This window comes from Mercenaria mercenaria, chromosome 8 (genome assembly GCF_021730395.1).
Source record: "Mercenaria mercenaria strain notata chromosome 8, MADL_Memer_1, whole genome shotgun sequence".
NCBI classification, from domain to species: Eukaryota; Metazoa; Mollusca; class Bivalvia; order Venerida; family Veneridae; genus Mercenaria; species Mercenaria mercenaria.
In genome coordinates this window covers 50,236,089-50,259,079 of record NC_069368.1, presented here as the reverse complement: position 1 = coordinate 50,259,079, position 22,991 = coordinate 50,236,089, and the positions used below count along the sequence as shown (strand labels likewise).

The 22,991-nt window shown below is 36.1% G+C and overlaps 1 protein-coding gene across 8 annotated transcripts in view; it reads left to right on the top strand.

Moving 5' to 3' along the window:
* LOC123566376 (uncharacterized) overlaps positions 1-21,945 on the top strand; it is a 28,594-nt gene extending 6,649 nt beyond the window's left edge. For 5 of the 8 annotated variants that reach the window (XM_045360396.2, XM_045360395.2, XM_053549935.1 and 2 more), the window contains 18 exons: positions 551-588; positions 1,055-1,192; positions 2,864-2,989; positions 3,440-3,562; positions 3,985-4,059; positions 4,964-5,088; positions 11,238-11,414; positions 12,228-12,347; positions 12,895-12,993; positions 15,316-15,386; positions 15,566-15,702; positions 16,505-16,645; positions 17,101-17,186; positions 17,586-17,653; positions 18,367-18,455; positions 19,066-19,234; positions 21,213-21,280; positions 21,684-21,945. In XM_045360396.2, the coding sequence (XP_045216331.2) occupies positions 551-588; positions 1,055-1,192; positions 2,864-2,989; positions 3,440-3,562; positions 3,985-4,059; positions 4,964-5,088; positions 11,238-11,414; positions 12,228-12,347; positions 12,895-12,993; positions 15,316-15,386; positions 15,566-15,702; positions 16,505-16,645; positions 17,101-17,186; positions 17,586-17,653; positions 18,367-18,455; positions 19,066-19,234; positions 21,213-21,280; positions 21,684-21,748 (1,915 nt within the window). In that variant the 3' untranslated portion in view covers positions 21,749-21,945. Of the gene's footprint in view, positions 1-550; positions 589-1,054; positions 1,193-2,863; positions 2,990-3,439; positions 3,563-3,984; positions 4,060-4,963; positions 5,089-11,237; positions 11,415-12,227; positions 12,348-12,894; positions 12,994-15,315; positions 15,387-15,565; positions 15,703-16,504; positions 16,646-17,100; positions 17,187-17,585; positions 17,654-18,366; positions 18,457-19,065; positions 19,235-21,212; positions 21,281-21,683 lie in introns of all 8 variants that reach the window. The other 3 variants (XM_053549936.1, XM_053549933.1, XM_053549934.1) reach the window with 2 other exon arrangements.
* The last annotated feature ends 1,046 nt before the right edge of the window (positions 21,946-22,991 follow it).

The window sequence follows — 22,991 nt, the reverse complement described above, 5'->3', positions numbered from 1 at the left end:
ACGGGTCCAGTAAAATTGGTTCGAGTTATCGGTAGTTCGAGCATTGGAACACTATACATTATGCATTGTGTAGATATTTTGCCGGGACATGAGGATGTGTTTGAGGGATGGTGAAGTTCGAAGTGTCCGTGTTCAAGCGAACGAAGTTCGATTATTCTAACAAACCATTGTCATTTGACACGTTCTTTCTATTATGGTACAATGAAATATATATTTGAGATATTGGCAAAAGTGATATTTTATTTATTTTCATGATAAAATGAGTTTAGAACATTGACAAGTGTATATAAGTTTATATATATTTAGTCTTCTACATTTCAGCTTTATAAGTTAGACAAACAAACGTGTATAAATGTCTGTTGAGCGAGAGACCCCAGTCTTTATTTATGCTTACCGTATTAAGAATAAATACAACTTAAATATTTTGGTTATATGTATTTAATACTGGTAAACAAAACCCTTGACAGATATAAGACAACAGACATTTCTACAAAAGTAAGTCTAAACGACATGTATGAAATATGTTATACTTTCTCTGTTTTCTTAACAGCAGCAAACCACCGGTCACTGGTAAAACGGATCTTTACAGTAAGTATCTGCCCAGAATTTTTTTTTATGATTTTTTTTTTCATTTCGTTATGCATTACAAACTTAAGAAAAAAATAAATAAATAGCATCACGTGCTTTTTGACGTCAGTTTTCTGCTAGTTATTCAACTTTTGGACAGCTAACCTATTTGAAAATGAAATTCCGTTGACCAGGTCTAATAGTCTTCTTAAAAAATTGACTCCCAAGTTTTGACATATTTAATTTGTAAAGGGATATTTGCCAGAACTATAAACAAAAAATAAAAATGCAATAACCGTGTAAACAGTTTTTGAGGCTCCGTACGTCATATGTCTGTTTGATCTGTATCGTTACTGTAAATATTGTTTATATTTGTCTACGTTAATGATCGGACAAAACAGACATGGTGATTCTATAAAATAATACGTGTAAACCATATATGTATTACTGTCTTAAACAGCTAGAATACATAAGTGAACTATTGTAGATATGACGAAGGCACCACTGCCTAGCAAGGAACTCATAAAGAGCCAGCCGCAGGAGACAGACTTTATCAACCTAATGAAGAATCTTAAGGTAGAGGTAAACCCAGCAACCATAGCCGCCGTCTCTTCTGCTGCTCATTGTAAGTGACAAGTCATACTGCTCCCGGTATTAGGCATACAGACACTAAATAGGAAAATGGCGCGAAAAATGGATAATCGCATAATGGCAGATTCAAATAGTCCTCAGTTATTTTGCTTTGTAGAGTTATTTTCCTTATTTTCTTTGCAAATTTTTGCTGAAATCACATGACGGATCTTTGCTTGACATGTAGGTAGCATTTTCATAAGGAAGTAATAACATGACAGAACTTGTCTCGGAAACAATTACAATTTGGTGTCTCATTTTTCAGCTTATTTTGCAGTTTGTGTTTAACTGAAAATATTTATCTTGCATCAGACATGACCTTCACTTTTCTTTTGATTTTTATTCAGCACTTACAATATTCTTCAAGAAAATATAACGGTTGCAGACATTTAAAGGGCAAGGCAATCTTGAAAATAAGTTAATTTAATATGAAAGCAATCATCAAGCCTTTCATAACGCTGAAAGAATTTTTAAAATCGGATCACTATTGAAAAAATATATGGCAGTTTGAAATTTAAGAAAAAGCAGAGAAATTATTTAACAGATATAAGTAAATACAGTTCAGATATGTAGTAAGAAATTGAATAAATCCGCCATATTGTTTTTTGTTTCAATGGAAACAAAATGGCCGCCATTTTCATAAAATATTAAAATGCTCATAACCTTACCATTCTTACACCGATTTTGAAAATTCTTTCACTTCTTTAAATGATTTAAGAAATACTAGCAGATGGTTTTAACATGAGAACATCATTGCCTTTCCCTTTAAAATGGGTCTTGATGTTTGATGTGGCCATTGGAAATATGTCAATGTTTTTATAGAATAAGAAGAACAGCTGTTTAGAGTGTTGTAACCTATTAAGATACGGCGGTAGTAATTCGCCGGATATGCCTCTATCACTCAAATATAGTTCATATAAATATATAGTATCATTTTCCTGTCTAGTAAAGGCCATTTTTTATGCCAGATTATAAGCTTAATTGATGCTTGATTGTAAAGAGGAATGTCTCCGGATGATTTTAAGCTAGTTATAGGCTTAAACTTTGTGTCGAAGATTTTAAAATGAATATACAAGAAACTTTATTTTACGTCGAATATGAAAGTATGTATTTCCTGATGTTTATCTACGCAATATTTACCGTTTTCATCACGTGTCTCAGTCACGTGACCATGGTTTTATTGCATTACTATCAACCCCATATTTTGTTTTTGTATTTTTTGATCGTCTAAAGACAGACCTTTAAGAAAGGGTAGTCTCGCAAGAACTGAAAGGCTAGAAATGCTTTAAATTGTAAAATTTACATGGAAAGTAGTAGCGGAGACATTTAATACCTGCTAGCCTTAACCATTCTACTTTCCATATACAACCCGGTTCTATCTATTCGTAGACGTATAGACTATAGCACACACACACAAGCTGCAGATATTTTTATTGATAGTATTTGAACTACGATTGACGTATGCAAACAACACCTGCTTGGCGACTCTTGATTAATGTTCTTTCAGCTTGACGACATGCTTGGTTAAATGTGTTACTAGTATGTTAATCAAGAGTAACTTTATATGCGTATCTATATATGTAGAGACAAAATATGTCATTCTGTTCTGATATTCATTTTATGCACATGAAAAATGCCAAGTATAAATGCGGCACTATGATTTCAGTGAGGGATAACAGCCTTGATTCCCGGCCTCCAGCTCTTCACACAGTGCTTATCATTGATACCTCAGAGAGCATGCGCGGAGAGCCATTTCAAATGGCTAAAACATTCGTCAATAAGGTCATAGATGGTATGTAACAAATCGAGTATAATCATATCCTTTATGCGTTACTTTGTCACAGTAAATTTATTTCCTTGTTTATCTAAAATTGTATCTTGGAAACAACATTTCCTTGTATGTAAAAAGTCTGAAACACAATCAAAAACTAATACCACGGTTGTTAAGGAATTTGCGAATCTTTGTTCTCTAGATGAAATTGGTGGAATTTAAGTTTAACAGCTGTAAAAAGATAAGAACTTTAATTTCTTGCTTGATGTATTTGTTAGGAAAAGAAAGGTCTGACAGTTATATAAACAGTATGAAATGACGATTGAAGACTTCAGAGTTCTTGGAACAACCTTGGAAAATTACGTTTAATTTCTAGTTCACGTTAAATTCAAATTTGCCTTCTTACTATAAAATCCATTCTGTATAGATTTGAAATAAATTTACTATAGATCACAAAGTTAATTTCTGTAGGGATAGATACGTCAGCAGGAGAAATTGGGTTGGAGGAATATCTCGCTGTTATCGCATGCGGAGAATCTACAGGCATTATGCAGCCGTTTACCAATGATTTCCTCCAGATCAGGAATACAGTAGGTATGGCAATGCGTTCTGGTACTCACATACCTTTGACAGCGGATTGTATAAATTCCGTGATGCCGTTCCTTCCAATGGCGCTCATAAATTTCGGTAAAGCTACGTGGGCATAGCTCGTATACAAATCTCCGCCTTTTAAACATGACTATCTAGATTCCCTTGATACGTTAAGAATGTTTTGATTTGTTTTACAAGCCTCTTGCAGTGCGAAGTTTGAATGCTATTGAATTTGTTTCGTGCGTTGTTCCAAATGTTTGCCAGTAAGATTTGATTTATATTCCTTGTTTTTATCACCATGTTTGCCGGAAAATTGGAAATGCTGACTTATATCACATGATATCATACATGTTTAATGTTAGAATGCAGCACACTGTTAAACAACGCACCATTTTAATTAGTTGTTTTTTTTTCTTCAAACTTAGATCGTCTTCAGGTTGGAGGTAGAACTCCACTTATGACGTCATTGACCCTTGCCTTATGCTATCTAGAACTTCAAAGTAAGTATATGTTTTCATTTTAATGCACCTGCAATAGACATTTATTTGGTCGACATCTGCTGAAAACGTTTGCTGGTGAACTTTAATAAGTAATTAAATCGATATTTATTTTTTAGTTAATCAAATTTTTGTAAGTAAATTTGTTAGGATGTTTTTGCATCTAGTCAGATGGTAATAGTCTTAATTTCAATATTTGGTAAGACGGAATAACCTTTATCATTACAACCCAACTGCTTTTAATCAGACTATAGTTCAAAACTAAATTGTTTGGCTAAAGTTAAAATTTGAAGAAAAAATATGAACATTTATTTGTTATGTCATGTAATAAAAATATTATTGTATGGCTCATCGGTCAATAGTCAAAACTATATATTGATCATTGGGCAAACCTATCACTAAGTGTATAATATAAATACTATTACATACATTGTAACTCCACATATGAATCACCAGTCTATAATTTATGCTATTGGAAGGCCTTTAGTTAGATACCAGTTTGCTGGGTTAAAGTTAAACCTTAATATCTTATATCTGCTGACTTCGGACAAGACAGTCGATGAGTATATATCTTTAGACGGCCGAGTCGTGTTTATAATTTTGTTTATGTCTGCTATAATGCAACGGGGTAATATTTCCTGTCTTTATAACCTGTTTTTTTGTATGATTTGATATTTGTTGTCATCGAAAAAATATTTTAAAACCACCAGTTAAAATATATATAATTATATAGATCTATTTATCGACACAAACGTAATGACGTCATTGCAGTTTGGTGGAACGTAATTAGAGCCATTTAAAAAGATGAAATTAAAAAAATCATGTTAGTTTTACCTGAAAGATCAAACTGTCTTTTTATCGAATTTATTCGTTTGTATCAGTGACTGATAATTTACTGATAACGCAGGTGAATGTGTGAAGGTGGCGGATCACGTGGTCATGCCAAGAGTTGTTATTGTGTCCGACTTTGATGCTACGATTGACACACAATTTAAAGGCAGAGACGGTGATAACAGTGAGGACAGGATAAAGGTAGATCAATTTAATTTTTAGTCCCTGTGTCTTGAATTCTAATCTATCAAATCATTTTAAGGCCAACATTTTTTTATTTTCTGGTTTACGGGAGATTTTTCAAAAAAATTTGGGTCGGGGGGGGGGGGGGGGGGGGGGGGGGAGACAAATAAAAATAAAAGTCCCAATTTTGAGCAGTCGACCAAATAAATAAAAATAAAACGTCCAAAAGGATACAATTTTTTTATTTTTTGTAAACCACAGAAAACCAGCTTGCAAGCTTAAATTGCATACACGCTCATAAATGAACTATTCTGAACTGGTTTATATCTCATCATCTCAGTATACTGTTGTTTTCTACCACTATTTGTGTTTTTGTATGTAACTATTTTGTAGTAAAAATAGACATATGGAAACATTTTTCATAATAAAATATACATATACCACAGTTGACATTGTCATATCATAAGAACACTGCATAATGTTTATTATATAAACATGAATAAAAACTGCTATTAAAATGGGGATATACAATGACTACTTTAGGTCTGCATCCTGCATACATGCATATTACTTCGCTGGAGATGCAGTCTTAAAAGACAGGCACTGTCATACTAGAAATGAAAAGTTACGAATTGATAAATATTATGCACACGGACTTTAAAATTAAATTGCTTTGGTAAAGTTTCAGTGGCTTGAATATTGTTTTATATTTTACCGACTGTCAGTGCCACCTATATTGTACGACAAGCCAAAACAATCTGAATTCTGATTCAGTTAAAATGTGTACAAAATAACAACCACTGGACTGATGTTCAAACAACATTATCTGAGATTTATAAGACTCTTCACTGGAATACAGGCTGACTCGGACCATGGCTGATTCGGCCCAAATTTACTTGGCTTATTTGGCCCAAATTGTTCCTGAAACTAATATCATGAGTAAAAATAACATTTGTGAGTATTAAGTTTAATTTCTGATGCAAAGAATTATTGAAATGCTTATTTAAATGCATAACTGACGCATTTTAGCTTGTCAAAACTTCTTACCTGCTTGTACGGTGTATATTTTATCATATAAATGTCCTTACTTCAAGTTAAATCCCTATAATCAAGACTATTTCCTGAACATTGCTGAAAAATCCAAAATATATGGTCCTTATTGACTCATAAATCAAAGTTTGTGGTCCAGATCAGCCAAAATATATGGTTATTTTGTACTTTTGTTCAAAGAATTTGGTCCGAATCAGCCAAAATATTTGGTCCGAATAAGCCTGGGCCGAATCAGCCATGGTCCGAATCAGCCAGTTTCCCTTCACTGAGATGGGACTTGGAATTATTAAGTTATGAGTCCGAAAAAAACATTTATTACTTGATATGTCATTATGTGTTCCTCAGTGTCAAAAGCACATGTGGCATATAGTGTCTGAATGTTCATCCCATACTTACTTTCAAAAGGTCTTCTTACAGATATTATCGATATACTTAAGTGAACATGAGAATATTGCTGGGAGTTTCATGTCTGATAATTATCTTTTGAGTTACAGTAGCTGGCTAGAACTTTAGTCAAACTAATTTTACGCAGTTCTAGGAAATATTGAGAGAATCTTTTTCATATGACCATTAGTTCCACTCGGACTGTCCAATTATTTTGACTAGTTTGAATCTTTTATTACATTTATCATTGTCAAGCAATTGCAGGTACATGTGTCGTTTTACATTGAAATTGCACTTTATATAGAACTGAACTACTGAAAATTGTGACATTAGTTATTTTTTTTCTTCTCTACCCCTCAAGACTTCAAAGTAAAAAAAAATGTGTTTAGCAAGTTGACTCACTTTTGCCCTTCCGTCTTGCCATTTCTTTGGTTTCTTTCCTTTTTTATGAATTGTGGTATTTTTCTGACAGTCCCACATGAATTTGATCGTTGTCCAATTATAATATACAGACAACAAATCTCGTACGTGTGATACGCCAGATTTTTCAACATCTGGACAGCGTTGACAGGTGAAGGTCTTTTTTCGTAGGTGATTACTCCTAATGTCGAGCTTTAGATGTTGTATTTTCTACTCAGATCCAATTTGTTTACAATACTTGTTATCTCTGCCAACTTATTCCAAAGATTATTGTCTGTAAACTTGTATATTTTTCCTATTTAATTTCACACAATGTACATTCATGTAGGCCGCCATTTTTCATGCGTCTACTGATCTAGATTAAAAACCTCTACCATACAGTTAAACTTTTATTTTTGGCAGCAGCAATTATGGACGGTCGGCGGGTAAAATGAAAATAAAAATACTGAAAATGACTTATTTTTATTTTGTTTTGTCAAAAAGTAGGGTCGGCGCTCCCGTAAACCAGAAAATTAAAAAATGCTGGCCTTATGGATCAGTATAATCATCTCCAGAACTGTGGTGACCATGTTTTATATGTGGGATGTTTTATTTGTATGAGTTTTGACTGTTTGCCTTAAATTTACTCTGTCCATTTGTTCTTCCATTACGATTATCCCGTACTCTTCTAAATTTTTAATGAACTTGTCCATCTTTCGATTTGGACAGTACCATTAAGTGTTAAAAGGGATGCATACCAAAAAGATACTGACTGAATAGCGAACAGTGCAGATCTTGATCAGACTGCACGGATGTGCAGACTGATCATGATCTATACTGGTCATAAAGCCAGAATCAATCGTGTGAAGCATGATAATTTAAGGGTTAAAAGTTACTTACTAGCCTAAACAAATAAGTGAGACTTGTCGTTAATTAAGATTTGTACACTGCGCAAACTTTGCGGGCGACCGTCTAAGCAAATATTTTCATCACGTGAACCAAAATATACCCGGCATTAATTTGCATGTGTATTTTTAAACTTTGTACAACCTGGCGCAAATCGCATTTATATATGCGCAAATTTTTGCTCGGTGTATATATTTCCTCGTGTAAACAAGGAATAAAAATACACCCCGTGTAAATTAGTTTTAAAAGAAATATTTGGGTTGATTATTATTATTATTATACCAGATTTGTTGAGCGCCCTTTTCATATGGAATATACGTTCAAAGGCACTTTACAATTAAACATGTGACACATCGCAGATATGTAGGAAAATAACAAAACATGACATATGCAATCACAAAACCGAAACTGAACAATTTGATTAAACGCCTTTTTATAAATGATATATTCAATGGCGTTGTACACAATAATAAAAAATAATAGTTATTACAACAATATCATAAATGAACAATGATAATATTTACAGCCTTATTGTATTAAACACCCATGACCGCACCCCCACCCTTGAGGTCGTTTTACCCCTATTGCCAATACCAGTGCTTTAAACATCTGGCACGCCCAGACGGGCTGCATATAGTGGTTCAACCTCCCGGTAAATGGTGCCATCATGTACTGTATTAGATAGAAATACCACACACTTCAAGTGAAACTCAAGTCTTGCGAAAAACACACACATAGAACGTAATAACCCTTAAAATGTGACATGATGAAATAAAAGCTGGATTGTCAATTTAGTTAATTACATGATGAATTGTACAGTTAAGAGATCTTCGTCAGCGACGAATGACTTGCCGTAGTTCTGTATTACAAAAATAACAATGGCATATTTATTATGGGTAGAAACAGTCACAGTTGGTATCTATGTGTTGTAGAAAATTTTGAAAAGGTGTGTTTTGAGAGCTCTTTTGAATGAATTAAGTGATGAATCTTTTCTGAGATTGTCAGGGAGAGAGTTCCATAGTCTTGCGGCGGCAACCCTGAAACTTCTATCCCCGTAGGTAATCAGTCGACTTTTTTGTGGCACAAGGGTTGTTGCTGCACTTGCTGACCTCAGATTTCTAGTTGGCACGTATACCTCCAGTAAGTCTCTCATATACACCGGCGACTGTCCATGCAAGGCCTTGAATGTTTGAATGATAATTTTGTATTTGATTCTGTCTTGTATTTGAAGCCAATGAAGATCTTTAAGGATTGGTGTTATATGTTTAAAACGGGCTGTTTTCGTAATAAGACGTGCAGCTGTGTTTTGGACATTTTGCAGTTTGCTCGTTGTTGATTTTGGCACGCCGTACAAAAGAGCATTGCAGTAATCTAATCGTGAGGTCACAAGCGAGTTTATCAGGGTTTTTGTGGCTTCAGTTGTCAAATATGGTCGAATATGACCAACGTGTCGTATTTGGCCGTAGCATGTTCGAGTCACAGAATTAACATGATGGTCCATGTGCATGTTCGAATCAAGTGTAGCACCAAGGTTTCGAACTGTTTTTGATGGTCTTATGCTCGATTCGCCAACTTTCAGTTCTAGATTTTCAACATGTTTGGAGTGTTTTTGACTCGAAAAAAGAATTACTTCAGTTTTGTCTGCATTCAATTTTAACATGTTTGAATTCATCCATGAGATAATTTCTTTTAGGCATTGTTCAACTCGTGTGATTGTGGTTGCATTTGATGCTTGGTCAACTGGTTTAAACGATAGATAGAGTTGGGAGTCATCTGCATAAAAGTGGTGGTTTAGACCGTGGTTTCTACAGATGGACCCGATCGGCTTTGTGTACATCGTGTAGAATTTTGGGCCTAGAACAGATCCTTGAGGAACACTGAATTTCATAAGGACTGGTTTAGAGAGTTTGCCATCGATGCATACTGTTTGGTAGCGGTCTATTAGATATGATGCCACCCATTGAAGGGGTTTATCGGCGAATCCAAAATTAAATTCGAGTCTGTGAAGAAGGGTGTTATGGTCAATGGTGTCGAATGCAGCCGACAGGTCCAACATCACAAGTACTGTGACGTCACCTTTGTCAAGGGATTCGAGAATGTCGTTCTGAACTTTTAACAACGCGGTTTCAGTTGAATGAAATTTTCTGTATGCTGACTGGTTTATTTCATGTAATTGATTGTTCGTCAGATGTTCCTCATTTCTTCTATTTACCACTTTCTCAAGGATTTTTGAGAGGAATGGCAGATTGGAAACAGGCCTGTAATTCTTGAGTGTGTTTTGGTCAAGACTTGGCTTTTTTAACAATGGTCTTATTCGTGATGTTTTAAATGATTCTGGCACGGTTGCACTTTCTAGAGAGATGTTAACAATTTTCGTCAATATTGGGAGAAGTTCGTTTATACAAGATTTCAAGAGCCATGTAGGAAGAGGCTCTAATTCACATGACTTATTAGCTGACTTTTGAACAAGCTTTTTCACCTCCTCCTCTGATTATAATGCTCTAGATTAAAAAGAGCGTAACAAAAGAAAAAATGTGAAAGTTGACAACTCTTCAACCTAACACGCTACCATGCTATTGTCTTAGTTTCCTTCACTGAAAAAAAAATATGATAATAATTTTGATGTCAAAATTTATATTTTAGGAACATTTTTCTTGCATGACAGGCATGACTTTCCCGTGTTTTACTGGTGCTATAAAACTCGTCTTACACCCGAGGTGTAAGATGACTCACGTGCTGCAATTTATGAAAGACAGAGCCTCGTTACCGCCTAAATGATTACTCTCGAGCCAGATATTCGACCAGTGAAAGCTTCTTGTATGATTAAACAACTAATTAATTAATGAAAAAAAATCGGCAAGCGAAATGCAAATGGTAGGAGTACCTTTCATTGCACATTGAACCATTTATTGCAGTAAACCAACTCGATATAGATTTGCGCGTGCGCAGTTCAATATTGCGCGGGCTCTTAGATTAAAAATTTACACACGGTTTAAATATTTCTTCAAGTGAAAGCGAATTTACAGATATTTGGAATCATAGCAGTGCCCTGAAACAGCAAATCTATGGCATTTCTTACACCACACAATTAAGAAAACTGTTATTAGATTAATCGAAATGGGTTCTGAACACATTTTACAAGTGTATGTAAAACGCCTTAAAAAGGAATATCGGCATACGTTACCATTGTTCTGCTCTACCATGATATTAGATGTACATTTTTCAGATATAAGAATAATTCGGATATATGCATAACATAAGAATGAAAAAAAAAAAAAGAACAGAAATCACATTTTACCTGATGACGTGATAAGGACATTAAGTTATATAAAGTATCTACCGCAAGTCATGTAAATGGTCATTTACTTCCACGAGAAGATCAGCTCGTGTCCACTATGTTGCTATATTCAAATGTCCGTGTACTTCAGGTTCAGCGAGAACTGTTCAATTTAGGAATAACGTTCAAGTCTCGAGGGTACGGTGTGATGTGCGTGCCAGTCGGAGAAAGCAATGGACCGGTGGCAGAAGGGTTTGTAGCCAAAACTAACGGTGATCTGGTTTCACCTAAATCAGTGCAGAGCGTGGGAAACTACTATAGATATCAGGTACAATGCGATGGTATTTATTTCCTTATTGAGATATCTCTCATAACGTAAACTACATTCATAGATTTTGAATGGAATTCAGGATCCCAAAGGACCAGAAAAAGGACCGAATGCAAGTACGCGGAGACTTTTTACAGCCGCCATACGGCACTTAAAGATTGCTCTTGTGATAGTAAATAAAATCTATAAAACGATCATTTGGAAGCACAGCAGACTCAGTTTGATTGAGTCTGTTCATGAGAGGTAATGAAATGTGCAACACCTCTCACGCCCACTAGCACCGGCACACATTAAAACTCATTCAAATGTTTCAGTATTTCCAAGATTAAATGATCCGTGCCATGAGAAAACCAACATATTGGGTATGCGACCAGCATGGATCCAGACCAGCCTGCGCATCCGCGCAGTCTGGTCAGGATCTATGCTGTTCGCTTTTAAAGCCTATTGGGATTGGAGAAACTGTCAGCGAACAGCATGGATCCTGACCAGACTGCGCGGATGCGCAGGCTGGTCTGGATCCAATCTGGTCGCAAAGCCACTATGTTGGTTTTCCCATGGCACGGCTCAAATTACATTTAAAATTCAAATCCCTTTCATAACCGTTGAACTTAGGCCTAATTCTGCGAATCTTTGTGTCAGTCAAGGTCATACATGACAACGACACAGATAGCAAAATATCAAACTGCAACTACGAAATATGTATACTGTTCATTTCAAAATTTAGTTCCCTAGGCTTAATATGCATAACATGATGATATACATGTATTGTAGCACAACCATTTTACTGTAACTGTAACGTCTGATTGTCTGCAGATGGCGATCGGACGTGCATTTGTAGATTTCGATGCGGGTGTGGAAAATAATCAAGAGCCGGATGTTTATGAACTTGTGCAGAGTACCATGCCGCATGCTGGACTAGACAGGAAACACCAGGTAAATATGAGATATATAATATATATTGCTGATAACAGCATACGTTTCATGAGATGCTTAAAAAATTATGATCTCAGTAAAGTGTATGTATATTTCTATTTGAAGCCACATATATTGATAACCCTGCCATTGGCTCCTCGTCGATAAAATACGTGATACATTTGTGCAATTATTCAGCTGCGTGCTTTAAATGTGTATATGTATTGCTAAGTACATTTTTTTTCAAATTGTTGGCTTTCCTTATTAAAACTGTGCACTGTTTAGGGTCTGTAGATGTTTAAATTTATTTATTTAGATACTTCATGAGTTAGAGCAAGTTAATGCACGTGCTGAAACGCTATATGAATGAAAAGATTTTTTTACTGCGGGACGATGATGATGAAAGTCACTTAAACTTATCAGTAATAATTAGTAAAATTGCAGTCGGAGATGGGTTTACTTTATGCGTACTAGCCACTTAGATCTATAAAGACATATTTTTTTCCTCTATCAGACATATGTATAGGGTTTGTGATGTCTATTCATGCAAAGAAGTATTTTCTATCAGGCAGATGTATTTGCTTTGCTGGAGAAGATTTTACAGAAGGAAGACGATATAGCCGACACTGAGGATGAAGAGTTTATTGCTGCCGGGGTCACATATAAAGTAATGCCCTCAATCCTGTATCTAGATTAGATTTTACCGTTGCCAGGGCCACTTATAAAACTTATACCCTCAGCCCTGTAACTAGAGTAGAGTTTACCGCCGCCACGATCACGTATAAAGGTATATACCCTCGGCCCTGTAGAGTTTATCGCAGCCAGAGTCGTGTATAAAGTTATGCCTTCAGCCCTGTAGAATTTACCGCTGCCAGGGTCATGTATAAGTAATGCCCTCAGCCCTGTAGTGTTTCCGCTGCCAGGGTCATGTATAAAGTAATACCCTCAGCCCTGTAGAGTTTACCGCTACCAGGGTCATGTATAAAGTAATGCCCTCAGTCCTGTAGAGTTTACCGCTACCAGGGTCATGTATAAAGTAATACCCTCAGCCCTGTAGAGTTTACCGCTGCCAGGGTCATGTATCAAGTAATGACCTCAGCCCTGTAGAGTTTACCGCTGCCAGGGTCATGTATGAAGTAATGACCTCAGTCCTATAGAGTGTACCGCTGCCAGGGTCATGTATAAAGTAGAAGCATCAGCCCTGTAGAGTTAACCGCTGCCAGGGTCATGTATAAAGTAATGCTTTCAGTCCTGTAGAGTTAACAGCTGCCAGAGTCATGTATAAAGTAATACCCTCAGCCCTGTAGAGTTTACCGCTGCCAGGGTCATGTATGAAATAATGACCTCAGTCCTATAGAGTGTACCGCTGCCAGGGTCATGTATGAAGTAATGACCTCAGTCCTATAGAGTGTACCGCTGCCAGGGTCATGTATAAAGTAGTAGCATCAGCCCTGTAGAATTAACCGCTGCCAGGGTCATATAAAAAGTAATGCCTTCAGTCCTGTAGAGTTTACCGTTGCCAGGGTCATGTATAAAGTAATACCCTCTGCCCTGTAGAGTTTACCGCTGCCAGGGTCATACATAAAGTAATACCCTCAGCCCTGTAGAGTTTACCGCTGCCAGGGTCATGTATGAAGTAATATCTTCAGCCCTGCAACTAGAGTAAGTAGAGTTTACCGCTGCCAGGGCCACGTATAAATTTATAATCTCTGCTCGCTTACGGCTGCCTTTGAAACACATAAAGTAATGCCTTCAGCCCTGTAACTCGAATAGAGCTTACTGCTACCTGGACCATATATAAAGTAATTCCCTCAGCCCTGTTACTAGAGTAAAGCTTACAGCTGCCAGTGTCACGTATAAAGTAAAGAGTTGACCGCTTTCGGGGTTATGTATAAAGTAATACCTTATACCCTATAACTATAGTAGAAACGACCACGTGAAGCAGTACCGTTAGCCTTGTAACTAGAACACGACTTACTGCTGCCGTAGTCAGGTATTTAGTAATGCCCGAAGCTATGTAATCATAGTAAACCTTACCGCCGTCAGTTTCACGTATAACGTAATGCCCTCAGCCTTGTAACTAAAATAGAGTTTACTGCTGCCGGGTCAGATATACCAGCCATGTAACTAGAGTAGATTTTACCGCTGCCAAGGTCACATTAATCAGCCTTGTCACTAGAGTAAAGTTTACCGCTACCTGGGTCACATACGTCAGCCACGTAACTAGAGTAGAGTTTACCGCTGCCGCGGTCACATGTCAGCTCAGTAACTAGAATTATAGTTTATCGCTGTCGGGCCTGTTATTTGAGACTGCTACTGCGGTCAGAGTGCCGTAAAATACCTATGTTGAAACCATATTTCTAGATAATTGATATTGTATATTAACTTTTTTTCCTTTTGCTTTGCAAAATCTGCCTTCAATGTAGACGTGTAGTGACTAACCTGATATGACTGTAAACTTTGTCCTTGTTGTGTTCATCTAGAACTTGAAGAAATCCTACAACTATAACTAATGACGGCTATCAAATACATTTGGTGTTTTGATATACAAGTACTCTTAATTGATTGAAATGTCAGAATTGATCAGACATTATTTTACAAGCAATTGTCATTTATAAGGGTTCGAAGCATTTTCTAAAATACAGAAAAAAGAAAACTTGTCTTATATGCTTAATAAAAAAGTGTATATGAGCCGCGCCATAAGAAAACCAACATAGCTGCTTTGCGATCAGCATGGATCCAGATCAGCCTGCGCATCCGCGAAGTCTTGTCAGGATCCATGATGTTCGCTTTCATAGTCTGTTGCAATTAGAGAAACCGTTAGCGAACAGCATAGCTCCTGACCAGACTGCGCGGATGCGCAGGTTGGTCTGGATCCATGCTGTTCGCAAAGCCACTATGTTGGTTTTCTAATGGCACGGCTCAATTATGTATAGTTCAGTGTGTTAGAAAATCGTTTAGTTAACGAGTTGTTTTTCAATAATGGCAGGGTAAAAATACAAAGAACTTTGTCAAAGATAAAGATGATCCTCCAGATCTTCCAGAATGGATCCCAACGAGGTAAGTGTTTAGTTTCATTGCGTACATATCCATTGAACATTTTGCCTGGAAACATAATGACCGCACGTAATTGTTAATTTTATTTTAAGAAACATTTTATCAGTGCATTTTTCGTTATAAAAACGCTGTAAAATAAATTCTGATGTATTATTATATTTTACTTACATTGGTTTGTTCAGAAACGTTGACAATATTGGGTTTGAGGAGCAAAGTGGCTTGCCGCCGATTGGTTCCCGTGTGAAAAGAGCCGAACACTGGAAATGGGGGGACCAGGATAATAACGGGCCAGGAACCGTCGTCGGACACAAACAGAAAGGTAACGAATACAAAGTAAAGGTGACTACGTTAAGATCTTGTAGAATTCGATGGAGGTAATAATGATTGGGTTTATCATATACCTACGAACATTTTGTGTCAAATACGTCATCTATTTCATTAACGAATACAAAAACAGTTTAACTCCATCGAATATGGAAAAATCAGTCCAAAATGACGGTATAATGGCATCTCGACGCTCAGTACGTCAAAAAGTCACCGATCTAACGAGTTTTCAGTCGTATCAAAAGTGTTTGTAAAACAATACTTTGCTCTGCAATGATGCATTCGGCTCTAGTGGATTTTGTCAGACCAGATCACACTGGGCAAAAGTGTCTTAGGGATCTAGGTCTGGCAAAATCCACTCGAACCCAATACAACATTACAGATCAAAGTACTTAAAACAAACATATTAGATCTATTAGCAATATCTTACGAGCGTGGTTTCTTCTCGAGTACCCCAAATTGAGTGTGTAGAAGGGGTATAATTGAGTTCTTTCGCAATATATGTTCATTTCAATCAACGTGTAGGTTAAATTCAATTTCGTTATGTGCGACGCTTTCAGAGTATAGCTTTGTTGTAAATACTTTCCGATTTCTAACTATTTTTTGCAACCATCATCTTAAGCCCGGCGTGTAAATTTCAAGGAAATGTAATGCTTATAATATAAGCTGAAATCCAGTAAGAATGTGGATGGAATAAAGTTCCAATGTGTACAATAAGGCTGAACACGAAACGGAAGTCAATCGAGCATTTGCGAAATGACCGTCACACATTCATGTCTTTAAATTTGCCCGTACAGGTGTCGCTTACATTCTATGGGACAATGGTCTGATCGGCGCCTACAGGCATGGCCACAAAGGGGAGTATGATGTAAGGAAGGCACAGGAACCTAGACACGTGACACCTGGGGATATTGAGGTTGGATGTTGCGTCATTAGAGGTAATTATACACTTCTTTATTTAAATCTTTGATACCAAATAATGCGATCGGACGTGATAAAAACAAGAAAATACCCTTCAATATTGGCATAATAACATACATACAGTCGACCAAAATGATGCAAGGAATGCGTTTTTGTAGCCCACACCATTAAGGGTTAAGTCCCATGCTCAACTGGAATGACTTAATAAACGATTTTCTCATTTGATGCTCACATAAAAAGTTGGAAATTAATCGAGACCTGCTAATTGTAGGTGTGTTTGGTTCAACTTCGTATTGAGTCTGTTTAAGCTTTGTTACTCAGTTATTTTATCAAATTTAGTCCATCTTGTGTATCAGATAAAAGTAAAATGTAGATATAAACAAACATCTGATAAGTAAAAAGAGTCTAATAAGGATAAAAAGTTAAAAGTTATGTACATATCTGCCAAACCTTAAGTTTTAATTCATTTCAGGCACAGACTGGGAGCGTGGGGATGAGGACGGAGGCCATGGGACTGTTGGGGTCGTAGTTCGCAAGTTGAGAGATAGATACGTCCAGGTAGGTTGTATAAATCGGTGGTGATAGTTTAAGTGTGAGAGGGTTGTTTATAATCTTTTAATTAATGATCTTACTGACTATTATTCATTAATGATCTTACAAATTAAAGTTTAGTTTTAATTAATGATCTTACTGCCATTTGTTAATAAATACTTACTAACTATTGTAAATTAAAGATGTTACTGACTATTGTTAGTTAATAAATTGAATATTGTCAATCAATGATCTAACTAACTATTGTTAATTAAAATTGTTAAAGCTACTGAATTTTTGTTAATTATTAAATTGAGTGATGATAATAAATGATCTTACTAATTATTGCTAATTAAAGATGTTACTGCCTGTTGTTAATTATTAATCTTACAAATTATTCTACGTTTATATTGATTGATTTTTCAGGTCCGTTGGCCTTCTCGAGTGATTGAAACATATCGGTTTGGTGCCGCAAATAAATGGGACCTTGAGGTGTAAGTATCATATTCTGTGAATTTATTGCGTTTAGGAGAATAAAACATTGCTCTTCTAACAGAGTAAGAAGGTAAAACATTGTTCTTCTAACAGAGTAAGAAGTTAAAACATTGTTTTTCTACCAGAGTAAAACGTTGTTCTTCTAACAGAGTATGAAGGTAAAACGTTGTTCTTCTTACAGAGTAAGAAGGTAAAACGTTGTTCTTCTAACAGAGACTAACAAGGTAAAACGGTGTTCTTCTAACAGAGTAAGAAGATAAAACGTTGTTCTTCTTACAAAGTAAGAAGGTAAAACGTTGTTCTTCTTAAAGAGTAAGAAGGTAAAACGTTGTTCTTCTTAAAGAGTAAGAAGGTAAAACGTTGTTCTTCTACCAGAGTAAAACGTTAATCTTCTAACAGAGTAAGAAGGTAAAACGTTGTTCTTCTAACAGAGTAAGAAGGCAAAACATTGTTTTTCTAACAGAGTAAGAAAGTAAAACATTGTTCTTCTAACAGAGTAAGAAGGTAATTTTGCATAGCTGTCAATATGATATTTTTATACAGTTTCTCATACTTTTGCCAGATCAGATACCATTTCAGTTTGTTTGGTCTTTAATGTGTGTTTATTTTTAGGATATATGAATTATGAGTTCTGCAAAATTCAGATGAAAATTATGCACTTCTGTAAAACCATCACTACATGCAATCTAACAAATCAGTCTTTTTTGTTCAGAACATTAGATGTGCCTCACGCTGAAACCCCAACGAGTGAGACCCATGGATCCCACACCCATACCCCAGACCCTACTGCAGGAAATTCTGGTAATGTATATACTTCATATGGTACTGGTATGTGCGTAACACATGCCAACCGAAAAAAAAAGTTTTTATGCTTGACACATGTTAAATTCTGATATGTTGCAACATATCAGAACACTATAACAGCAATTTAAATCTAATTGATAAATACTGCTTACTGGTGTGAACAGAAAGCACAAGTCGCATATTTCAAATTTCCGGCTTTCTCGAAGACATTTTCAAATTCCATCCCTATAACAAGTGCACAAAATATAATTTTATGCCATGCCATGGGAAAACCAACATAGTGCGTTTGCGACCAGCATAGTTCCAGACCAGCCTGCGCATCCGCGCAGTCTGGTCAGGATCCATGCTGTTCGCTTTCAAAGCCAATTGGAATTAGAGAAACTGTTAGCGAGCGAACAGCATGGATCCTGACCAGACTGCGCGGATGCGCAGGCTGGTCTGGATCCATGCTGGTCGCAAAGCCACTATGTTGGTTTTGTCATGGCACGGCTCATTTTATGTCGAATTTCGGTTATCTCGAAGTATAACGCTCGATCCATTGGAATTCGAGATATCGAATTGTAACTTTATTTTTACTAAAGGTCACATGGTGCTACTGTTATTTCAGGAGGAGGTGCAGGAGGTGCAGGAAGTGCAGGAGATTTAAAGCCGTGGTGGTCTTGGAAGGACAAGCATAACCAGTGGAGACCGTTCTCTGAAGGTAGTGTTGAAAAGATAGAAAATAAATTCGGGAGTGGTCTGCTGCAGCATTGCCTTGTCGATTATGACGGCAAACCGTACGTATCTGTGATCGTTTTATTACACAGCAGGACGTAATAATTAACCTTTATTCTGCTAAATTTCTAAAATTGACTGGCCTATCATTCAGTTTGGACAGTACCATTTATCATTTGAAGTGGTGTTCACTGAAAATTTACTGACTGTCGAACAGCGAACAGTGCAGACCATGATCAGCCTGCACGGTTGCAAAGGCAGGCTCACCTGCCAACAGCAGGCTAAAGGTTAAAATGATTGTTGAGGTACATTAATTTATTAACACACGTGAATATAGGTTGTTTATAAAATCTTCAAAAAAACCACAAATCGTGTTCTTCAGCGTTGTTACATTGCTGTTGTAATGTGAAAAGTGTTTAACTTTTTTGTCAAGTAGGTTTTTAAGAAAATGTGACAATGATCAAACAGTACATGAATCTGAAGTTGTTAGTAATATATATATATATATGAGCCGTGCCATGAGAAAACCAACATGGTGGGTATGCGACCAGCATGGATCCAGACCAGCCTGCGCATCCGCGCAGTCTGGTCAGGCTCCATGCTGTTCGCTTTTAAAGCCTATTGGAATTGGAGAAACTATTAGCGAACAGCATGTATCCTGACCAGACTGCGCGGATGCGCAGGCTGGTCTGGATCCATGCTGGTCGCATACCCACTATGTTGGTTTTCCCATGGCACGGCTCATATGATCAGTATGACTATCATGAACATGAGAATAGCTTGTATTGTTTCTGACTGCCTGGGTTAGAATACATGTAATTTATAGTTATTTTACAATTTTATATCCACTTGCTAAAATATCTATAAATGGACAGATGGTTGGTTAATTGAAAACTGTCTGGAAAGAAAGATGCTAAGGGCGCATTTACGCCCTAGAGTAATCGCTGTCCTCCCGTCCGTCCCTCCGGAAACCTTTTCTGGTCTATATGTTACCCCGTTCCAATTTGATTTTAACGTGGCACGAGTAGGCCTACTTACTGCAAAATTGCGTAGTACACTCCACAAACTCGGATGTTCTACCTTATACAGGAGTCAAAAGGATCTTAAAATAATTCACTTTATTTCCGGTTCATAACTTTGTATGTAACCCATAACCCAGTTCTTTTTAAAGTTTTGGTGTATAGTGCACATACTCCTGTGGACAGTATCACTGCTAAGGGTGTAGAAAGGGTCTAAGTTTTACTGTTATCCGGATTTTATTAAAAACTAGTACACACTCTGGTAGTATTGTGCAAATTCCTCCCTCTACACTCAAGTTAAGTTGTCACAAACGGATTACTAGCGTTGTAATTGCACGTGCTAATCCCAGCTCCACTGATTCGATTCCCTTGGAGTTGTGGAGTTAAATGCTATCATTTGTTAGTATATCTTCAATGCCGATGCCATGAGGGATCAGAGTGGTCATAGATTTGTATTTTCTTCTTCGGTCAATATTTTTACACATCTTCTACTTTTATTTTGAAGTTGCAGAAGTATTTAGCACAACAACATCAAGTTATATAAATGTCACTGTCGTTGTTTGCAAGGTCAGTGTCACTGCCACTGTCGCGGAATAGAATAAGTTTGCATAACTTTAAAGACCTGCTCTAGTCCTACCTTTTAACCTTAAATTGTCACTAAAGCATGAAAATCCTGACTATGAACAGTCAGACGCCTGTCAAAATAGAGTCTATTTTATATAAAATTGTATATAAAATACCTGTGGTTAACTTTTGCGTGCTAAAGTGTGGCGCGTGGCCGTTAACTTTTACCTATTGTAATCATGGGTTGCATACACACAATAGAATTTGAATAGCCGCGGAGCAGGGCTTTAAACATACTTCCTCCGAGAGAGACTGGCGTAGTATATACTGCCCATTTTCGGAAAGTCTATTCTTTCAAATTAAATGTGACAAGACCACACTTGGTTCAACAATGGGACTCTTTATTGTTACACCCGTTATGAACGTTATGAATTAATTTATATTACTGTAATTGCAGTGTAAAAATATACTTGTCGGAGAACGAGTGCGTTGTAGCTGGAGAAAGATATCCCGTCAAGAGAGAAAGTAAGTTATTATAATTATAGTTTGCATAATTAATTTATGAGAAAGAATTGAACTATGAATGGCAGTACGATGATGTATATATATGGTTTTCATTACAAAAATAACGTAATAATACTTATTGTATTTCATAACCAGTAATGTAATTTCTCACGGGAATTTTACAAAACAAAATAACATTAATTAAAACCGCATTATTTAATATACTGTACATGCAAATATATATGTATTTACTTGTATAAGTAATTTATTGTACTTACACATATATAATAATTTGTGCTTGTATTTAGATATAATTCATTGTTCATTTATCTAATATGAGTATATGTACAATGCAGTTGTTAGTGAACTTTATTGAAGGATTTGTTAAAGGGTAGATGTGAGAATTTCATTTGCTTATTTTCAGTGCTGAAAGCAGAGGAAATTGAAAGTATGAAAATGCTGGAGGCCTATCTACAGCCTATAAATTAAGATTAGACAGACTAAAAATAACAAGGAAGCCTGTATGCGGACATAAATAATGCGCCGAATCAGATACAGACACCATATTGATCAAATAGATTGTCTTTCTAGTTCAACTGTTTCAAAGAATAGATAGGGCTATTGGACTCATCCGTGCATTAGCGTCGGCGTCCCGATTTGGTTAAGTTTTTGCACGTGAGCAGGTATCTCAGTAACCACTTGTGGGAATCGATTGAAACTTCACACACTTATTCACTGTGATAAACTGACTTACATCGCACGGATCCCATAACTCAATTTTGTCTTTTTTTAAAAAAAGATTAAACCCCTTTTTCGACTTTTATATTACATATTATATTTTATATGACAAGGCTGTTGAATAGTCGAGCGTTGCTGTCCTACGACAGCTCTTGTTTAAAGATGTACAATGCTTTCAAAGATAAGTGAGAAACAAACAGGAACTGATCAACCTATTAAAGGTGGATAATCAGATTTTGGCTAAGTAACGGATTTGTTTTAAACTTTAACTTCTGATCATTTACACTCATTTATGTTCAGTTAGCGCTTAATACAAGTAAGGTTTTCACTGGAGATATTTTTAATAATTGGTTTTCCTATTGCAGTTGCCCAACCAAGATCGAATTATTTTATCATAAGTATAAATGTGATAAACATACTTTACCTAAGAAAATGTATAACTAACCGATATATTGTATTATATTCGTAAAATAATTGCATTAACAATTACATATAAAGATTGAATTCATTAGAAATGCAAGTTTGAAAAATTATTATTACCTCCCTTTGCCTATAGAATGGAAAAAAAATGAAATTCAGAAGCTACATGCATTTTAAAACCCACCTTTTGATTCAGATTGTTAAATATTTGGTATATCTATCCAATGCGAATGTAAAACTCGGAATTATATGGAAATAAAAAGAAATACCAAGCATTTTAAATATTTTCATATTTAAGGGGAGTAATTACAAATTTTTATGAAAATCAATAAAGTATACATTTCTAACAGGGATCTAACTCTAAGTAGATCTAATGGGTATTTTTGTTTCTTAAATAAATCCCTAACAGAATATACAAAAAGTAAAAAATGTCACTAAATTTTGCTTAAATGTGATTGACCACCTTTAAAGCCTTTTAAAGTATTTGACTGACCAACGTTACGATGCAAACATAATAATGACTTGGAAAGTACAGTATGCATCAGACGAAATCTTGATGGCATAGCTTCCTGCA